This window comes from Manacus vitellinus, unplaced genomic scaffold (assembly GCF_001715985.3).
Source record: "Manacus vitellinus isolate BGI_N305 unplaced genomic scaffold, ASM171598v3 scaffold_25_pilon, whole genome shotgun sequence".
NCBI lineage: Eukaryota > Metazoa > Chordata > Aves > Passeriformes > Pipridae > Manacus > Manacus vitellinus.
The window spans coordinates 705,481-726,603 of record NW_021939882.1 but is presented as its reverse complement, the minus strand read 5'-3'; the positions used below and the strand labels follow the sequence as shown (position 1 = coordinate 726,603).

The 21,123-nt window shown below is 50.4% G+C and overlaps 1 protein-coding gene across 2 annotated transcripts in view; it reads right to left on the bottom strand.

The window, feature by feature from the left end:
- Nucleotides 1–20,283, bottom strand: part of LARP1 (La ribonucleoprotein domain family member 1) — a 34,244-nt gene extending 13,961 nt beyond the window's left edge. Inside the window, exons 1-2 of one of the 2 annotated variants that reach the window (XM_029960272.1) lie at nucleotides 20,196–20,283; nucleotides 11,727–11,753 (exon numbers count right to left, since the gene is read on the bottom strand). Coding sequence is in view for 1 of the 2 variants with exons in the window: in XM_018073571.2 (XP_017929060.1) it covers nucleotides 3,236–3,299 (64 nt within the window). In the remaining variant the exon portion in view is untranslated. Of the gene's footprint in view, nucleotides 1–3,235; nucleotides 3,331–6,214; nucleotides 6,276–11,726; nucleotides 11,754–20,195 lie in introns of those variants that run through there. The other variant, XM_018073571.2, reaches the window with a different exon arrangement.
- Between the last annotated feature and the right edge of the window lie 840 nt (nucleotides 20,284–21,123).

Below are 21,123 nucleotides of genomic sequence, written 5' to 3'. Positions count from 1 at the left end.
CAGCACCCTCAGCCAGCCCAGTTTTCCACACATACAGAGCACCCCTGCTTGCTCCAACAGCACTGACATCACTGGCACTGCAGAAAGAAATAACTGAACTTGCTCTGCAGCCTGATCAGCACCAATCTCCTGGGCTAGAGGCAGCAGGGCTCCCTCTCTCCCTGCGAATATCCCATCCCAGCGCCTGCTCCCACCATGCTGCTGCCCCAGGGCTCACAGCAATGGCATCCAGCCTTGTCCTCCAGCTGCTTCAGCTCAGAAGCCTCATGGCCATAGATGTTCCTGTGCTTTTTTTGGGGACCAGTCAAGAATGGTGCCCTCACAACCGAAGTGAAAGAGGACGTAGGGGCACAGGCTGCAGGGGTGTGTGCCACAGTCTCAATCATCTTTGTGGGGGAGGGAGGAGATTGTTTCAAACAAGTTCTGCCACTTTCCTTATCTGCAAGATAGGAACAAGGATCCCTTATCTCGCTGAGGTGCTGAGAAGACTAATTAGCATTTGCAGAGGCTATGGAAGACAAAACACAAAAGGTTGCAGCCAGGCAGGGAGGGAGGTAGGGAAGGAGGCTGCTCCAGGCAGCACAGCCAAGCCAGCGTGGATGATGGAGTCGAGATCCAGCAATTCATGGTGGAGACCAAGGTAGGAGACCAAGAGGGTGTGACAGTGTTGGCAGACAGAAAGCTGGACACACCATCCACCCAGCCAAGACCGTGGTGAGCAGAAGCCATGCATGCCTGGCACCCTCTAGGGCACACCAGCCTAACCCAGGGCACCAGTTCCAACCCATCAGCAATTCTGGAGTCAAGCTCCTGGACATCAAACCCAAAACTGCTCTTAATGTTGCCTTGCAGAGACTCTAGCAAACACAAGTGTTTTAAAAACCAAACCCAACGCACCCAAAACACATTTAGGTTAATCCAGATGCTCAGGCTTCAGAAGTCCTTCCTATAGGGACAGCAACACATCTTGTGGTTCTCAGCTGAGAAGACCCTTTGTACAAAAACTCAACTGTCCTTTGTCACTGCATCAACCTGGGAAGTGGGGAACAAGTGGATGCTGCTCACCCCACACAAGAGTTCAGGACAAGCAGTGAGGGACACTAAATACTGCCCTGGTTCATAGCTGAGCCCTTAAAAGCTGCTGACAGATGTCTCAGACCTCTGGTAATTTTACAACCCTCCTTTTACCTTTATTTGTTGGCAATAAGTAATTTTCAGTTGCACTAGCACTCCCTGACCAGCCCCCAAAAAACAGGGCCTCAGTGTGTGAGAGGACAGAGAAAACAGCTGCAGCAGGAGCCAGGGCTTTAGTGGTGTGAGACTGGCAAGGGGACAGCGGGCAGGGAAGCAAGGAGCAGCTTTGCCTGCGGCCACAGAACAGATGCTGGCACAGCCAGGAACAGAAAAGCAGGTCTCAAGTTTGGATTCACTGCCTGCAGCCAGAGCCTGATTGTTTGCCCAGCCATAGGGTTGCCCAGTCAAGAGATTATTTCTTAGCAATTGAGGGGACAAGGCACAGGTGGGAGCACCCACAGTGGCCCCAACACCAGTATAGCAGCCAAACCCTTCCCATGGGCACGGTGCAGCCAAAGCACTCGCTGGCTTTTGACACTTGCTCCCCAATGCACCCGACAAACACCAAGGGCAAGGCTGTGCAGACACCTTGTGCTTTGCTCCAGCCCACGGATGGCAGTGGCACAGCCCTCAGGGAGGGAGCTCATGGGGGCATCCAGGTGAGTGACACCTGGTACTTGGAAGGAGAAGAGCCATTGCACAAGGCCAGGCAGAGTGATAGCACAGCCCAGCCAGAGTGACAGCAGATCCACAGCTAAATGTCCCTCCATCCCAAGACGGAAAACTGAGCTTGGCCTAGGAGACCTTACCTCTGAAAATCACCAACACCCGCCAGCCTGGTTCCCTGTCTTTTCTTACATCCCAATGCAGTTTGCAATGGAATTTTAGAGAAGGTGGATGAAGAGAGGGAATAAATCTACAGCGATGGGCAGAGACCTGGCATTATACTGCAGAAATACCTGCACCTACAGTAAGAATGGTGTAGTGCCTACTTCAGGTGTACCGCTCATGTGCGACAGAGACAAGGGCTCAGAGAACCCCAGCATCAGCCTGAGAGGGCAGCCCAGGCTCTCAGCAGGAACAGAGAGTCCTCAGCTCCAGCATATGCTCCATCCCTGACACAGCACACCCCTCCTTACCCAGCAGCCAAGACAACAGAAAGGAGCAGGCCTGCTCCCGTGCTGCTCCAGCCCAAGGCCTGGCACCTGAGAAACTGCTGATAAGGGTGGTTTCAAAGCCAAGAGCCCGGACTTTGTGCTGGAGAGGCTGAGGCAGGGGCGCATGCTCTGTACTGCAGGTCCTGACGGGGTTGGAAGAGCCAAACTGGTATCCCCAGTTTCCCCAGAGCCCCAGCAGGAGCTCGAGGGTGCCGTGTGGGATAGACAGCCATGTGCCCAGCAGTCCACCAGGATCCACTCCACTACTCTGTCTCCAAACAGTCCTCCACGGGACAGTCCTGGCACACATGAAGACCACAGGTCATAAACACTACCACAGGACACCCACTCTGGCAATGCTCCCTAGAGGTTTTTAGGTGAGAAAGAGCAAGTGCAGCTTGGGCAAAGATGAGCTGTGCCCAGAGCAATGGGGGGGCTTGGCAGGTTGCAAGTGAGAGGGGGAATAGTGCCCCAGTCAAAATGACACAGTAAGGACAAGGTATTGCATTAACCTCCTGAGAAACCAATTGACACCCAGGTATGACAACTTCTGAGAAGACTAAAGACAAACCATTAGACAGCTTACACTCAAGAGGACCTCTGCTCGCTCACACTATTGGTATATCCATGCTCACTGTTTGAACAGAGAAAACCAGTCTGAGATTAACTGTTTCCCCTGGAGACAGCTTCCTCAGAGCCTTTCCAGGAGGGTGGGCGAGTCCCTCCTGGGGTACCGACACACACCAAAGATGTGGTGGGACAGCACCAACCTGCAAAGCAACTCCCATAAGACAGACCCAGCAGAGGCAGTCACCCACAGCCAAGCCTGTCAGGACACCACTGCGGCTGCAAAAATCCCTTTCTTGGCCTAAAAGGAGACCTAGAGAGCCAACAGATAACAGTTCCAAAGGTGTATCCTCACCTTGCCAACATGGGAAACTCAAGAGTACCAACCTTGTCCCTCCTCCAGGCCTCAAGCAAGCTCTCTCCCAGGATGGCCTTACCTGCACAGCACCAGGGGCAAGACACAGATTCGGAGGCATTCCTGTGGCACTCATTGCTGTCCATGTACTCAGCTCCATGACTTCAGAGTCCGAGCCTGGTCAAGCCATCAGAGGACACAGCTGTTGAGCTTCATGCCCACCAATAGCACAACTTCTCCAGAGACATTTGCAGGATCAGTCCTGCAGGCCAGATGCGACCCACAATACAAAAACAGCCCTTTCCCTCCCACCAGCAGGTCACCTGCTGCAGATGGTGCCAAAGATTTTTCTTGTTGAGACTCCATCATAAAGAGGACCACCTGAAATTACAGGCAGAGAAGCCCTGAGGGACGGACAAACACTGTCTGCCCACTGTGGGTGCTGCAGCCATTTCTGTATCAGCAAGGCAGCGGTGCTGGGCAACGTATCCTTCCTATAAAGGGGCCAGGAAGGACAAGCAGATGGGAGGGGGCCTCAGCCTGCCCAGGGAGTGATCTGGTAGCACTCCTGTGTGCAGAGAGAGGTGCAGATACCCCCGAGACCGATTAGCAGCTTCCACCTCTGCCTGCCTCCCAAGGAGCTGCTCCCAGCACCGCCTCAGCCGTGTGTCAGAGCTAATGCCAGACCGACATGGGTAACGCTTGTCACTGCAGCTCCACACGAGTGGAAAAGCCTGGGATTTATAGCACTGACTGCTTGGCATGCTCACATTTTGCTGAAGGCATCACAAGGCTCACAAAGCCAGCAAGGTTCAGGACAGACTCAGCACACAGACTGCAACTCCTCTAGGTTTGAAACATTTTATGGCTTTATCTCCCACCAAACTGCAGTGGCAGCTGGAGGTGTGTGCATGCACAGAGGGGGAAACCAAGGGAGCACGGGATGGAGTTCTCTGACAACTTTAAATGAAATGTTATCACAAGGACATCTTCCAGCATGAGGAGGTTGGTGTCTCCACAACAGGGGTTCCCACCTGTTCCTGGGGACTGCAGGACCCAGGAACACCACTTGCAGGACATGGTCTCATGCTAGAAGCATTTGGCCTTGTTCACAAAGGCAAGACTTAGGAACACTTTAGCAATATCACAGGTTTCCTGCACATGCAAGAAAAGCTGCACTAGTACAGGCAAGGTCAGGACCAAGCCGAAGACTGGATCCTTAAGGTGCATGGCTGAGTGGGACTGAGGTTTGTAAAGCATGTGGGAAGCTGGTTCCACTGGAGCAGGAGATAAGCTGCAGGCACCATGGCTTAAAGCCTTCCAAGCAATCTTCCACAGCTCCTCAGCAGAAGCTCCACTGTACAAGCCCTACTGTAAAAGCAAAGGAAGCAAGGAGCTGCCTACACCTCCCTGCAATGTAAGCTCTGCAACTGCTGCAAAGATCACTCTCTAAAAATAACTTCAAAAAGGGCATCTGACAGCTCTATAGAGAGCATGAGAACATTCCCACCTGGGTGTCCTAGGCAGCTCTGGGAGCTCATGAGTTTGCCCTGGAAAAGTGCAGGGAGAGAGGCCAGGATACAGGCAGGTACAGGCAGGACACCTCTGTCACAGGCTGAGAGTGTGGGCACACAAATTATAATCCCAGCTCTCCAAGCTCTCACATCCCTCAGCTGATACTACCAAAAGCCCTGGAACAAGGGGAGGTAAAGCAGCTCAGGACACGTGCAGAGCCGATCTCTGCCGACAGCACAGACAGGCAGCACAGACCTGCACAGACCCTCAGAGCGAGCAGGAGCTCAGACAGAGCACAGCCCTGCTTACGGGGAGCTGAGGAGCAGCACTGCTCCTTTAAATGCGCATAGCTGCTACAAGCTCTGCACACACCAGTGATCTGCAGGGTCTGACTTTTAATTCCAGGGCAAACGGGGGACAGGAAGGGTCTGGACTTACCAAAAATGCATGATCATCCTCCCTGCATCTCTCTACCCAAGACAGAAATGCTTCAACTTGTGGCCAAGCTACACTCCAGGAGGAGCGGCTTAAGAAATGCTGACAGGCATTTCTAACGTTAACACTGTCAGTGAGGGCACTGTGGATTCTTCCTGGCACAGACAGCCACTATTAAAGGTAGCAAATGAACTCTCTTTAAGGGCAAGTGACATCTTTCCACTGCCTTTTCAAGCAATGCTCTTCCCTGAAGGAGATTTCTAGGAAACTTCTGACACACGATCCATGCTCACACCACTGCACACAATCCCCGAGATGCCAGGCACATGCAGAATGAGACAGCACACGAAACCCTTCCCCCTCCCCAGTTTTCTACAAAAAAATGAGTCCTAAACTAAGGGTTCTCTGCTGAGAAAGCCAGTGGTTCCCAGAAACCAAGAGGCATCACACAGGGGACACAGCCAAGGTCACCCAGCTGACCAGACTCCAGAAACTGTCAAAATGAGGAAGCTGGGCTGGCTCAGGCTCCCATAGCTGCTGAGCCACCCTGTCCTCTATAACCAGGGAAAAAGGCACCCATCACCCCACCATCCCTGCAGAGAGGCTACTCCAGCACCAGTGCAGACAAGTGTCCAGCCAGCAGACCACGTAACCAGCAGTTCCTCTGCCAGGATGGAAGACAGAAAAGCCTTCAAGGACACCTGCAAACACTCTGCCAGGTTAAATGGTTCAGGGAGAGGGGCTGAAAAAGCCAGCAGTGCTCCAGGGAAAACACTGTGTCAGTCCATCCTGGACAGGCTGGGCCCCTGAGAAAAGGCATGAGTTGATCCAGCTGCCACTCAGGGCAGCTCCACACAGCAAGGACACCTCAGTGCTGGGAGAGCAGGGCGCCTGAGGCAAGGCTGCAGGGGCCCGGGGCATGCAGGCAGGCCAAACCCTGGATGAGATGAGGGTTAGGCCCTCCTCCAATCCAGCTCAGAGATCAGTTGATAGTTCACAGTGGGGGAAGGGAAGGGTGACACGAGCAGGAACAACAGGACAGCAAGGACAGACGAACAATGCAAGACTTGCAACTCCTTATAAAACACAATAGAAAACCCAACCCACTCACCTTTGGGGACAACTGATTTGCAAATTAAAAGGGGGTGTCCACCCTCCAGGAGGGACCAGGAGCAGTTTCCTGCTCCCCTTAGCCTTTGCTGCACTGCTCTGCCTGTTCTGCCAGGCTCTAATGAAAAGCTAGTTAACAGTTAATTATTACCCATTCAGACACACGATCCCCTACTCTGACCGAGGGCGGCGGGATAAGACAGTCACGTGATACAAAAATCCTGACCTTATGAAAGCACAGGCAACTATATTTAGCTGGAAAAACGATGACCTAGCGAGGCTGCTCCTCCCTGGCCCCCCCCAGAGAAGGAGACCTGCCACCTCTGGAGATCCCACCTCCATGAGACCCGGGAATTTCTTCGTCCATCGCAGCTGTAACACTGAGACAGGAGCAAGCCCTGTGTGCATCTACAGGTTGTCCTGTAGGGGGGCAGACCAGCACACGGCCCAGGCTAGGGGGACCCTCCCTCCTCATCCTCAGTGCTGCAGAGCGGGTCACCTTGTCAGCAGCAAAAGCTGATAAGCACCAAAGCCCACAAACAGAGCCCAGCCCAAGGTCCTGGACCTTATCTTGAAAGCAGGAGGCACACTGGAAACCTGACCAGTGAGACCAGCACAGGAGTGGCATTCAGCAGCAATGCTCCAGCCTGCTGGAGTCTGCATGCCCAGGGCTGGTGGTGTCCAGAGCTGGTGATAGGAATTTGCCTCCCTGTTAGCCCACCCCTCTCTCCACAGGGTGGATAGGTGAACAAGACAGACACTGTCATGCCAAGAACAGAGAGGGAGTGAAGGCAGTCGTGCAGGAGTCACACGTGGGCACCACTGCTATGGAGAGACAGTCCCACAAAAAAAGATGTGCAGCAACAAAATCCAAGAGCATCACCCGCTCCCTCTGCCACTGCAGTGAAACAACTTCAAAGGAGACGAAAAACAAAAGCCTGAGGACCAGACATCATTAATCTCTTGTCATCAGCAGAGGGGTGCTCTCTGCCTGCATCCCACTGTGGCCACCGAGACAGCAAAACCGGTGGCACCCACAGCATGAGCGAGAGGAGGTCACTGTCGTGCTGACATGATCCCTTTAATGGCCGTCAGCCTCTTCTGCAGCTGCAGCTGGGGACTTGGAAGCTGACAAAACCCTTCCTGGGAAGCATCTGGTACGTCTCACTGTAAATATTTAACAATGAAGAGACAGGAATCGAGAGCCAAGCGCCTGCCGCGAGACCCTCCAGCTCCAAGCGTTCACACTGTCTGTGAGGAGACTGCACAGCTCCCACTGCGCCAGTGGAGGGGGTGAGGGGTCATACAAGGCTAAAGTGCAACCTCTGCACAAAATATGCCTCTGGAAAAACCTGTCATCTCAAAGAAAGGGGCTTTTAGGAAGGAAACTGTGACGTAATTTAAGTAACATCATTCCTAGTTCCTCCTGCTTTGATTCCCGTACCTGGACTTTGGCTGCTTTTGCAGAGGCATCTCAGTAGGACCAGAGTGTCCCCTGTGCAGCGACCACTTAACCTCACCCTCAAAGCCTGCACCAGGACAGCTGCAAACCTGCCTCCCTGACTGCATATAATGAGGAGACTGAGCAGCAGCTCAGCTTGTGAAGCCAAGGAACACAGAGCCACCACCAGGCAGAAATCCAGCCCTGTCTCCTGGGGTGGAGAAAAGCAAGAGCGATTTGGAGGCAGGAGAGCAAGTGCAGTAAACACTCCCAGGAATTCAGGGAGGCCAGACCTAGGTCACCTGCTAAGCAAAGTGTCTCCAGAAATGAGCAGAGAAAAATCTTACAGTCCCATAAGCACCTGGATTAAACTAAGCGCAGGTATGGGGGCTTCCTCCAGCTGGCGAATCCAGAGCATTAAAACCATGACAAGGCACTTAAATATCCCTGCCATCTTTGAGAGCAAGCAGAAAGGCTTCTTTTTTTGCTACTTAAGGATTACTGTACCTCAGCCAAGCTGATTTCAGGGCATGCTGTCCAAGCACAAAATACAACATCCTCACTTGTGCCTCCCACCTTAAGCTAGATGCAGAGAAATTCTAGATTTTCTGAATAACTTTGATACAAAAAAACCCTGCCAGCTTCCTTCCTGGGTGCTCAATCACATTGATCCTGGTGCATAAACCACTCTCTCTAATCTAGGTAATTTCAGTGCCACAGGTGGCTGCCTCCCCTGTGTCAATACACAGCATAAAAAACAACCCAGTAAATCAGTCTTGTCAAAGAAGTCAGGAATACCCAATTAAAAAAGGAGAGCAACACAGCACTTTTCTAATTTAAAGATCTATCTCCCCTCCTTTTCTTTATAAAGGATTAAAAACTACTTCCTTGCAGTAGTAATATCACCCTCATCTCTTTATGGAAAACTTTACAGCATTTAATTCAAAGGGGCATTTATAACTCAAGAAAGATATCCCAGCCACAGCTGACAATTGTATAAAATGAACAGGTCAGGGTGCAGCAGTAGATTAAAAAAAGTCATCAGGAGTAGTGAGACCAAGGCAGAGCATCACTTGTTGCTCTCTTGAACACCAGCACATCCACAACTGCACCCTGCAGTCAGCTCTGGTCTCTGGATTTCAACAAGGGCACAGCAGTGTTACAGATGGTCAAAGAAAAGCAATTAAACCACCCAGAGGCAGCTCCTCAAGAGGTGAGACTAAAAAGTCTGGGATCCTCCAGCATGGAGAGGAGGAGGGCTGGCTGTGGCACACGAGGCCAGGAGGGCACAGGCACAGCACACGAAGCCAGCAGGAGATCTGTTCGAAGTGATAGAAGTATTCCCTTCCAGAACAGGCAGCAAATTTCACCACCACACACAGTAGCAGGCTCTGGGAGGTGGAGCATCAGCCACCTCAGAGAGGGGTCTGGTGTTCAGGGCAAACACATCCACAGGAAGCCCAGCTGCAAATGTACTCCCCCAGTTCTCCTTCAACAGCAGAAGTGGGGAATATCAGTGTCCCTCTGCCCTGCCACCACCCTGCCAAGCCCAGCCCTGCATCTCCCAAGGGTGCTACAGTCTTTCAGCTTTCCATGTGAACTCCAGATCACATGGTTTGAAGGGGCTTCTTCTGATGCCAAATCTAGTTGGTGGATGTGGGAGAGGAGAGGACCAAGGAACCGCTGTGCCAGACAAAAGGAAAGTCAGAGGCCTCTCTCCAACAACTACTGTATTTCCAAACACTATTAGGTAACCAGGACACAAACACTGCTGCCCTTCCACCTCCATAGAGCTCACACGTGACACCAGGCTGAGGGCAGGACGCCTCTGGCATCCATCACTAACAAGCGGGAACACGCTTTGGGGCACTCTGCAGCTACTGTGCCTACCAAATGGCTGATTTTTGGCTCAGGCTCCTCACCCATGCAATTCCCAACCCTGTTACTGCAACTTAGCATCCTCCATCACTCTGCTAACTGCTTCGTTGGGAGGAAGAACAACAGACTTTTCACTCAGAGGGGAAACTGCCCATACAGTCCCATCTGACCTTACAAGATTAACCTTAAAAAATAGGCACTGACATAGGTATGAGAGTCCCAGTGACTTGCACTAACAGACTTGAGCAAATTAACTCATTCAACAACCTCAGCAAGGAAAGGGAAGTGAGGGAGTCAAACCCAGCAGCCTCAGGAGTGCACAACAGCTCTGGTGCCAGGTATGCTCCCAGTGCTGCTCTGCCTTCGCCTGCTGGGCTCACACTTCACTGTGTTTTGAGATACCAGGGCTTCCAGATAAGCGTAGTGCATGGGAAGAAAAGGCATGGCACCAGCTTTAAAGTTTTTCTGGAGAAGGTTTTTCTGGAGAAAGACTGTACAGTGTCCTGTGTAGCTACTATAAAGAGGAATCCTGTTTGAGCTTTCACTTACCTCCTAAAAAAATACAGAATAGTAAAAAAGCCCCAAGCTCTGTAGGTAACGTTTTCTGTAACACTATTGACATGTAACATGCACTTTCTGAAGCACTATCATCTGCTGCAGACATACATTTGTGCCCCACCCTGGAGGTCCCCAACCAGCTGGAGAACAAGAGGGTGGAGTTGTGCCAAGCAAAGGACATCTCTGAGTTTTGCAGCACAGGCAGACAAAATCCAACACCCAACAAAGACAGATCTTAAGCAGGGTGGAGAAAAGCCTCTTATGAACTCAACACATGGGAACGTACCTTTGCTCCTTCAAAACCAGTCTTAATATGTCACTCTTACACATGTTATGAAAGCAAGAAAATCCTGAGACTTACAAATGTGGAATCAAAGCCTTAATCCAGTGGATTCAGTTATATACCACAGCCTCATTAGCTGGCTAGGGCTCTGGAAACACATCCACAACACCCAGCCCTCTGTTCAACTCACAAGTTAAATTACACTGTCTCCAATGTTACACCACACTGCTCTAAACCAGTGAGTTTCTTTTACTGAACTCATCTTTAAGACAATGGTGTTGACTCCCATACTTCTAAATCCTGATCATGCAATGCTTCCACAATCAGCAGCAATTTATCCTCACACTATCCATGAACTGGTGAAATGTAATCCCATGCAAAGCCAAAGATGGAGGTCAGAGGTGCCTGGGGTTGCACAAAGCCAAGGCAGGCACTGACTCCCATTCCCAGTGCCTTGCTATAGAATAACTCCACATGGCACTACAGATCTGAGACAAGATCTTATGGACCCATCTTGGTATCACTGGGTAAAACACAAACCTCTTCTTCAGTCCTGGCACTCTGACAACATTAACCTGGATGAAGACCTTCTGGCAGTTTGGGAAAGGCAAGAATTGAGATCATCAATACTGGCTACACTCCTTTTCTGATTTGGGATCTCTACCCAGAGCAGCCTCCCTTCCTCTCAGGGGCCCCAATCCATTTCTGCTCCATCCTTCCCAGCAATGTGCACACACTGCTGGGGCCAGGAAGTTTTCATTGGTCTTGCACTGGTGGCAACACTGTTGTATTTTTGTTGTCCTTAACAGCAATACTAGACAGCAACACAGACTACAAGCCACAGGGAAAGTCTGAATCTTTCCAAAGTACTGCTAATTCAGATATACATCTTCAGGTTCATGGACACATCCAGTTGCACACAAGTAATATATAAACAACAGCAAGTCTGAATTACATTTGCATCTTGACATGTCAATGTTTTTCTATTATGATTGATGACCAAGACCAACAAGTTGCCAAACTCTTTCACCCTGGAAACCCAAATTTGCTAAGCTGCAATGTATGGGAGGAAAGTAACCCTCTCGCTGTTTAGTCATCACTACATGAAAGCATAAAAGATGTCGCTGCCATATGAGGATGGCCAAAATATTAGAGGTTTGTATTTTAAGAATTTTTTTTTGCTTGGGTTTTTGGGTGTTTTCTTGTTTTATGGGCTTTTTTTTTAAAATTAATGCCCATTGCATATTCTTCTACCGGTCTTCTGTATCTGGTTAGTGCTGGCTCTGCAGAAAGAGAAGTGCAGGGAAGGCAAGGGAGAGGGTTTGAAGAGTTCCATTTTTACTTAATACATACCAGACTGGCTGTCAGTCGGAAATATATCTGTAAAAGAAAAAAAAGAAAGAAAAAAAATCAGTACTGGTTGCAGCTGGAGTGCGAATCATATTTAAAAGGTCTCCTCTCTCGATTTGTTTGCTTTAGCTAAATAGAGGAAGTATTTTCTTAGTATCTCAAGTTAAACATCAATCCAGCTTGGAACCCACCTCAATTCAACCACTTGTTGTGAGAAAGATTTTGAAGGAGTCTGTGTTTACCTGAACACATTGCTCTCATAAATAACCTTCTGTATTGGCTTCTAACACACAGCATTGAGCAATAAAAGAGGTTGCTGAGATGTACAAAGATCCACACAGTGAGCTAGCTGGTGGCACCCCCACACTCCCCCTGAGCAGCAATATCAGATGGAAACCTGCAGAGAACATCTAACAGGGAGCACAGGTGGAAGGCAAGGCAAAAGCCAAGTGAGCATTTTCCTCATGGTCCTTGGTTTTCACAGCCACCAGGGACATCGGCAGCTGTGCCTGGCTCTAACACAGCACCTACATCAGAGAACAGGCAGCCAGAAGCACCCAACCATCATCAAATGGGCACCCAGTGCCTTGGCACATCACCCACCACCCCAGAAGAATGCCTTCCCCTTCCCAGCTCAGGTGTCCCTGTCAGCAAGCACAGTTTGCTGTGCAGTCTTGGGGAGTTAAGACCCTGACACAGATTATTCAACCTCACGACCACCCCACGCTTTTTCCAGTTAGAGGTACAGGTCCTTCTCTTGAAGGACCCTATTTATTGCTGGGAGGATGTTTCCTGAAGTAGCTAGGAAGGACCAGATGGAAGATTTTTCATTTGAGGAGCACACAGGACACTGTACGTGGAGAAAGCCTGTTAATAAAGGCTCCCCCAGAAGCTATGAAAACAGTACTTTTGAGACAGCAATACATTATGTTGTTTTCTTCAAGGATCTTGGAAGAGAAGGGTGAAGGGAGGCTGCCAGCAAGGCAAGGTCTCCTGGGACAGGGGCAGGCCCCTGGCTCCTGCTTATCAGCTACCCAAAACACACATTCAGCTGGAAAGTCACAAGGACTACCCCTCATACAGGGCAATGCTCTTTGGCCTGGGCTCAGCCAGTGCCAAAACAGCAAAAATACACACAAAGAACTTCTATTTCTTTACCTTTGACACTGCACCACGTTCAAAGCATCCTCGGGCAGGGATGCTTTCATCCCATGTATGAGCAGGAAGTAGTAAGTGGAGCAAAAAGCCCTAAATCAAGACATTACACAGTTATGGTCTGCGGCCATTTGAAGGCATGATATCAGGGCCAATCCAACACATCCAGAAAAGCTTCCAAGCACCAGTCTGGATCCTTTGCAAACTGCATGTTCTACTGCAGTCCTCCACCAGCCCACAACCCAAATGCATCCACTGGTATCCCACCTGTTTCACTCAGCTATATCAGCTGTTATCAGAAAGCAAAATAAAATAATAATAATATAAAGGTTGATAAAAGAAATTCCTTTGTGCCCGTCAAGAACTACAGGCCTTGGCAATCACTGCCCTTGCCATACCCCAGTGGGTGCAGTTCTCCAGTCTGCATTCCTGCTAGGCTGTCCAACCAACTCCTCAAACACACGCCGCAGCAGAACCAACTACTCACAAGAGGTCCAGGCTAGAACCCACCTCTAGAAACCACAACTGCCACCAAACCAGGCAGCAGCTGCAGGTGACCCCTCAGCAACATCTCCTGTCAGTCACGCCACCACCACAACTCCCAGCCCGCAGTCCCTCAAGGTCTCCTCTCATCTCACTGCTGTATCCCCCACTGCCCCATCTGACTCTAGATGTGTGGAAAGGTTCATCTGGCTCCTCTTGAGCTCAGCCACAACTCAATAGCAGATTTGCCACCACATTTACTAGAAAAGCAGTGAAACTCCTCAGTGGCTGAGGTCAGTAGAATTCAAGGACCACACATCATGGTCGAGGGCAGATACAGTTCACATTCACCTCAAGAGGTTTGCCAGTGCAACTCCTGCGGAGGAATGACACTTGTATCCAGTGGTCAGACCTGTCCAACTCATCACACCTAAAATTAACAGAGATTTGACTCCAACCTCTCCAGAGCAGAGATCCAGAACTCTGGGCTTGTAGGAAGTTTTCCCCACTGTTGAGAAGAAGGATAGAGCAATCAGTCTGCAGGACTTGCTCTTCTAAAAACAGGGTTGCTGGGAGCACACATCTGAGGCAGGGCTGGTCAGGGATTGTCAGGCACAACGACCCTTTGGGACACCTTTTTCCCCTGCAAGCACAAGTGACTAGATTAAAAATTAGCCTGCCAATTAAGGGCAGCACCTCAGGTGCCCAAGAGAAGTCTAAATCAGGCAGCGCTTTCTTTTCCCAAGAAAGCCATGGTAGGGAAGGAGGCAGAAACACATGTGGCCAGCAAGGCAAAGATAAACCCCTCGGACTGCTCTCCAAGGAGCCTGTCTAGTACACTGCAGGACTGAGGCTGCCTGTCTAGGTCAGCTCCCTTCCCAGCTCTCCCAAGGTTAAAAATCAAACACAAAAGACCCAGGCACAGAGATCAGGCTGACATTTTGGACAAGCGAAGCCCCAACATAGAAAGGTGAAGCCAGAAAACCAGCTGGCTTCCTGCTACCACACACCCTGCTTTCCCACCTGCTACCTCCCAAAGCACCCTGATGCCAGGTCTCCCAACACAGGCCAGACACTGTAGGACCATGCTCCACAGCAGTTCTCCACCATCCCATCAGCCACCTGCCCAGGAGGGGCAGCCCCTGTGTGGGAGCCAGGCAGCTCTGCCCTTGCCTGCATCACACATCCCAGCCATGCCCTGCCTGCCCCGCTGGACCAACACTAAATAGCCTTCAGTCAGCCCAGAGGGAAGGAGCATAATGCAAATAAGAAGGCCTAGGAAATTTGGGCCCTATGGTCTCACATTTCCTTCCCCTTCTTGCATGCAGGCACTTTGGTTTCTCAGCATGTGCCCAAAATCAGAAAGACTTGGTGACTAAACAAAGGGATTATAATCACCACAGGAACCAGTCATCTCTTAACCTTTGCACCTGTCTCTGCCGAGCCAGCTATTTCCCAAGCCCATGACCATCCTTCCTGGGCTCTGTACAGTATCCACACAGCCTACAACATCTCAATGGAAAACACATTCCACGACTCTTCCCGTTTTCAGGAAAGGGAGGTGGAGGAAGGAGTGAGCAGGAGGAGGTCCAGGGTGTGCATGGCAGAGTGTCGGGACGGGCATAGAGTGCCCCTTTCAGGACCACCCAGTGAGGGTGCAGATGTGGTACAGGGGTGCTTGCTCTGAGCACCAATACCAAGAGATGCTGCACAAAAAGCCCAGGAGACATAACTAAATTGAGGGCAGTTGTCCTGATTTTAGGTGGTGCTGGGGGGGGTGGATACAGAATCTCAATTTTTGCCTGGTGGTATTTTTACATGCAGGAGGAGCCCGTATGCTAAAATGGGGCATCTAAAGAGAAAAGCTGATGCATCCACACACATACCCCCTCCCCAGGGGCTATCTGGTTCCTGCTGCTATTCAGGTATCTGGGACAGGTCCAGGAAGGTTACCCCATTTGTGAGCCCCCATTTCCCCTCCACTGCTCCTCCCACTCCCTGTGGAAGCACACTGCCAAGGGGGCTCCTCCACCAGCCACACTTACAGTGCTGACTCCAAATACCCTCGCAGGAAGCCCATCTTCTCCCTGCTCAGAAGCTACAGCTGGGAAGGGACCTCCACCACCCACTGCCTGCTCCCAGCCCCCCTTTTCCACCATGGACACTGCTTCCTCCTGGCAGGGCCCAGGAGGCAGCGGCTGAAGAGCAGCTCATTATCCCTGACGCAAGAGAAACGCTGACTCGTTATTACAGCAACCTCCAGCCATAACTGCCGAGGGGCCGCGCGGCCGCAGGCGGAGCACCAGCAGGAACCAGCTCCAATTACCCTCCTGCTCTCCAAGCTGGGGGGAAGAGGACCTCAGAGTGCTTTGTGTCACCTGCCAGTCACCAAAGCACGCTGCCTGGTACCACTGCACCGGTGTGCTGAGCAAAGGCTGCGCCTCTGCACGCACAGGTACCAGTGGAGATGACAGCTAGCTCCTCAGCCGCTCCCAGCGGGACACAGGGCTCATCCACACTGCCACTGCTACAGGAAGACACCAGCTGATTTGTTCTGGCTTTCGACCCGTGAAGTTGTAACCAAATCATCCTCCACGTTTTGCAGACAAAAGACTCGGACGTCAGCAAAACAAATGACCTCTCCAAGGTCACGCGGGGACTCGGCAGCAGAGACGTGACCAGAACTCGATCACAATGGCTCGAAAGCTGCAGGGCTGTGCTGGCTGCCCAGGAGAGGGACTGGGAAGGGAAGTGCTGGTGGATGGCAGGATCGATTGGTATCTCTCCTCCTGACCTGCTGCCCAGCAGGGACGATCCAAAGAGCAAAAAAGTCCAAATTACATAGTCCAGCATGTGCTGCAAAGAGACCAGTGGTGCTTGAATCTTTTCCCTGTCCCACGCAACATTCCAGCTCAAACCTCTACCATCCTCAGAGGCCAAGGCAGTGCCTGCACAGGTTCCCAAGACAGTTACAGGACTCTTCAAAGCAATGCTCAGCAGAGAAGGGGGCGAGGTTTATTAGGAAAAAGTAGCAAAGCAAGAAACCCCAAACCCAAAGATTAGCATGGCCAATTAAATCACTCCTGAGATCTCATTTGCTTCCGGTTCCCCTCCTTTGTTACCTGCTGAGCAGGCTCAGGGAGGGTCCAGCTCTCAGCCACTTAGATTTTCCCAACCCCATCCAGCTGCCAGGTCCACACAAACACCTCCCATGCCTCTTAACTTACTGTAGGAAGTATCCTTACCCCCTCTCAAAGAGAAGCTGAAGCTTGAGACAGATGGATCAATCCTAACCTGATGCTGGTTAAGTCCTAAGACACCACCTATGGTCTGTGCAAGAGAAAGAAAAATCTGCCGAAGGGTTTATCAGCACCCACATCAATTCCTCCACAAGGGTATCCAGACTAGCAGACCCCAGTAAGTGATTTTCTACTCTCCATTCAGAGGAGAGGTTTGGTTCCTTCTCAGACACCCCTGTCGCCTACACCAGCTCAAGAGCTACAGTCAATGTGAGTGCTAAACATCAATTTCCCACAAACCACATGGAAACAAATGCTTGAAATAGGTTTTCAGTGTATAAGCACCTGTGGGTTTGGTGAAGCTCAGCTGTGGGGCCACTGCTTATGTACTTGAAAAGGAATGAAGACCTCCAGCATCAACGAGCTGTAAGAGGAACACCTCTAGAAAAAAATTACCTATTCCAAAGTCAGAGCATTACCTGTCCGAGACAGCTCCCTAACTTTAACTTCACACCAACACTAAATTAGTACCTTAATGCTGATGTTCAGTCTCCTCCAGGCCAAAGGGGAGCAGCACTGACAGAGCAGGGCTGTGACACTGTCTAAACACGGGCACCAGTGGGACCGGCACTGTGTCCAGCAAAAGCACCTTACAGAGATCCCTGTGGAAGAGGGTCCAGGTCTCTTCTCTGAGCGCCACGGATGCCAGTGGGGTTCCAAGGAATGCATCTGGTCAGCCTGACCAGAAATATGAGAACTGTCCAAACACAGTCCTGCGAATCCAACACTCACATGTGCACAGGCACACGAGGAATAACTGGAAGGTCACGGCTGTTGTTTCTCCCATCCACTTATCAGTGCTTGCACTGGAGAGAACAAACACTGGGTGTTCTCTCCTATTAACCCCTTCCCTCAACTCCAAAATGGAGAAAGAGCAAAATACTGCTGCTCCAGGCAAGAGTCCCAACATTCCTAATCATGAACCGAACAAGGAGCTGCAGAGGAAGTACAGGGTACCTTAAAGGTGCTCAATTACTGCTCCTATGGAGCTGCTGGTGATTCAGCTCTGCCTCACATTCTTTAATCACCAGTAAGCCTGAAGTGACATTACTGCAGACCTCCAGCCTTCCAGGAGACCAACCCTACACGAATCTGGGCCAAATGATCACAGTCATCCTCCCCAAATTGCTCTTTAAGACACCGGATATTGAACAGGTAGCAAAATTTCAGGCACAATCAAGCAAAATTAACATGTCTTAAAGACTCTTATTGAAACACAGGAACCATTTTGGTGGAGCTCAGAAGCCAACTGGATCCCATACTGTGGAAAGGGAGATAGGATGGTGTTTCCCTTTGAAAGGGTTGTCACACTATCTGTGTGCACATCAAGGGCAGGTTCAGCCTCCACAGCCAAGCTTTGCCCAAGGACAGTGCAATAAGCAGCAGGCAGGAGAGATCCTTCTCTCTACAGAGGAGAATCCATTACAGCAGCCAGAAATCCAGCCTCTCCATGAAAGGGGATCCCACCCCAGCTCCTCAAAACCACCAGTATCATGGGTAAGCCTCATAATATCAGTCAAGGATGCCATAAATCCCTCTGAAAACTCCAGGAACAAAATTGCAAGACTCTCTCCACCTTAGGGCTGGAGGCAGAGGGCCAAGTAGGGGGGATGTAGGATACACAAGGCAGCACAGTGAAGACAACATAATTAAATCTCTTAACTGAATTACAAATCATCAGACTCACAGTCTGAGATGTTCCCTCCCTCTGGTCCAGGCTATCTGCTTGGTTTTAATCAAACACAAAGCCTTTCCAATCACCCTTCGAACTCCAACTGTGCTTGGTTCCACTTCTCTGCTGGCAGTTAGATCAACTCAGATTTCAACTCCAACAAGAGGGTTATCTCGCTGTAATCTGCCACGTCTTCTCCAAATCATCTCCACAGTTGTTCTTAGATGTTTAAGTTTAAAAATTTAAAATCATGGGTCACTAACAGAAAATTCTTCCCTGCACAGTGTGCAAATGTCACATTTATCATTCTTTAATTAAAAAACCAAACAAGCAGGGAGCTGAGTTCACCCGAGACTGGGAAGCCAAAAGAAAAGTCCCCTTTTGTTCAGATCACTGCAAGACCCTCCACAGTGGTCGAGGATTTCTGAGTACTCAAAAGATGCATTAGATCATAGTCGGTATTCCCCCGAGCTCTCAAGGTTCAGCTGGGAGCTGGGAAATGAAATTCAATATGATTGCAGACAGTGAAGTCTCCTGCTTTGTCATCTGAGCACATGGTGGAGACACCTCTGCGATTTGCTCTTCTTTTTTGCTGGGTGGAACCTCGTGCACAAATATCCCATCGCTTCTGTTTCAGTCAGAGTAAAACCTCCCAACATTATTTGGATACTAAAATGTGGAGCAATGTATCTGCTGCTACTTTGTCAGCATCCTGCATACTGCTGTCACTCTTTACACTTAATTCTACATTCTGTTTTTCCCTTTACCTGCTGCCCACTTACACAGCCTTGCAGCTGACCTACCAACAAGAGCCCTGGAGGTACACAGGTACAGTGAAGCGCTTCAGTCACTCCTTTAAGTATCTCTTTTTGTGCTAGAGGAGGCCAAGAGCATTGCTATTTCTTATTATGGTCAAGTCTTTATTTTCATAGGCCCATTCTGTGAGGCCAGGAGAGTTGACACAGACTTTGTGACTATTTGGAAGTGCAACCCTTCTGGTTACAGCAGAGGTACAAAAGAATCCTAAGGGTCTTGCAGGAATAAACTCAGTGCTTCTTTTGTAACATTTAATAAAATAAAGAAAAGGAAGATCTGACCTTGGAGAATCTGAAGAAATTAATTTCCTGTAGTTTGAAGTGAATGCTGGCTTATCAAACATTTAAGTGTTGCTTATAAACCGTTAAGTTCTCACTCTTTTATTCCATCACTAGCTTTGTCATCTGTAAGTGTGCAGACCAGACAGCTTGGTAACTAAGATATGGTAAATTAATCACTCGTTTACCCCACTAACTAGGAGCTTTCAAAACCACAGTCATAAATAAAAAAAAAAAAAGGGCAGTGTGACTTAGTGTGAAGGCCGAATATATATCACAAATAATCTGCTTAAAGACAGTGCTCAGTATTTAGCAACATACCCATCTCTGAGTTACCAAGCAAGTAAAACACCAATCTCCCCACACACCTTTTCTCTTACTTTCCCCCATCAACAAAACTTTACCCTTTCCTCATTGTTGTGGTTTTTCCAATTTCATACTTGTTTCCCCACATATTTAGTCAGGAAAAAACTCACCTCTTTTCTCAAGTGTTTCAGAACTTCTTAAAAGCTACCTTATCTAGCCCTGAAAACCCCCTGTTCTCTCCCGGCAGGCAAGTCAAAGAAGTCAAATGACTACCAGGAAAGCAGAAGCGATAAGAGCCCCCCTCGCCGGGTCCCTCCGGCGCAGCCATGCCCTGCAGACTGCAGAGTCACTCTGCAGGAGCGCGGCACACGCCGCCGCTCAGCTGGAAAAACGTGCTCAGCAGTGTGCTCAGCACAGACTCCGCTTCCTCCTCCCACCTCCCCCCGGGACTGCACCCCCATACCTGGGCCGGGAAGAGCAGAGCAGGACCCATCTCCCAGCTGCCGGTCCCCCCGGGCTCACACAGCCCCTCCGGCTGCACCGGCGGGCGGCCAGCAGGAAGGACACGCTTCACATTTCCGCCCCCCGTCCAGCTTTCCAATCACAGTTTAACTCTGGCTCGTGTGTCAAGGACACGTGAGGTTCACAAGCCCCATCCAAGCCCCCATTACCTCCCTGGCTGTCACTCTCATGGTCACCGAGGGATCTCTGCAGAGCCTGCCAGAGATCAAAGGAGTGACACTGGAGCACTGGAGACACTTCTCCTTCAACACCTTCCTTGTGGGGCAGGGATGCCTCTCCTCGGCCCCATCAGAGGCTGGGGCTGCTTTGGGGAGCAAGTTGGGAGTGGAGAGCAGTGCCTGTGGACATGTGGCCAGGTCACAGGCCAGCTCTGCTGCTAAAGCAGCAGGTTGCAGACCTGTTTCCAGCCACTTCAAGAGGTGTCCGGCAGGAAGTGAACGTGCCTCCCCAGGAGCACAGGTTGGGGCAAGCTGTGCCCGCCAGCACATTGTGAGCGTCACACCCACTCTGGAGGGAACCAGAGTGCCATTTTCCTAGATCAAGCGAACAAAGGGCATTTGTGTTACCTCTGACTGCCACCAGAGCCAGACTGAGCAGCACCGAGACCTCAGTCACACCAACAACCACCTTTGTTGACCATTTCTAAAGGAAATGGAGGCTTCTCTCTGGCCTGTGGTGCCAGAGCACCCAACCCAGCCAGGGCCACCATCATCACCCCCAACACACTGTCACTCCCAAGCTATTTGAAGCAGAGAACTCTACCAAACCTTCCAACTTGTGGCCACGCAAAGGAACAGAGTGACTCAAACCCACAAAATAAAATCACAACCATGCAGAGTACTGAAGCCTGCTGCACGTTCCCATACAAC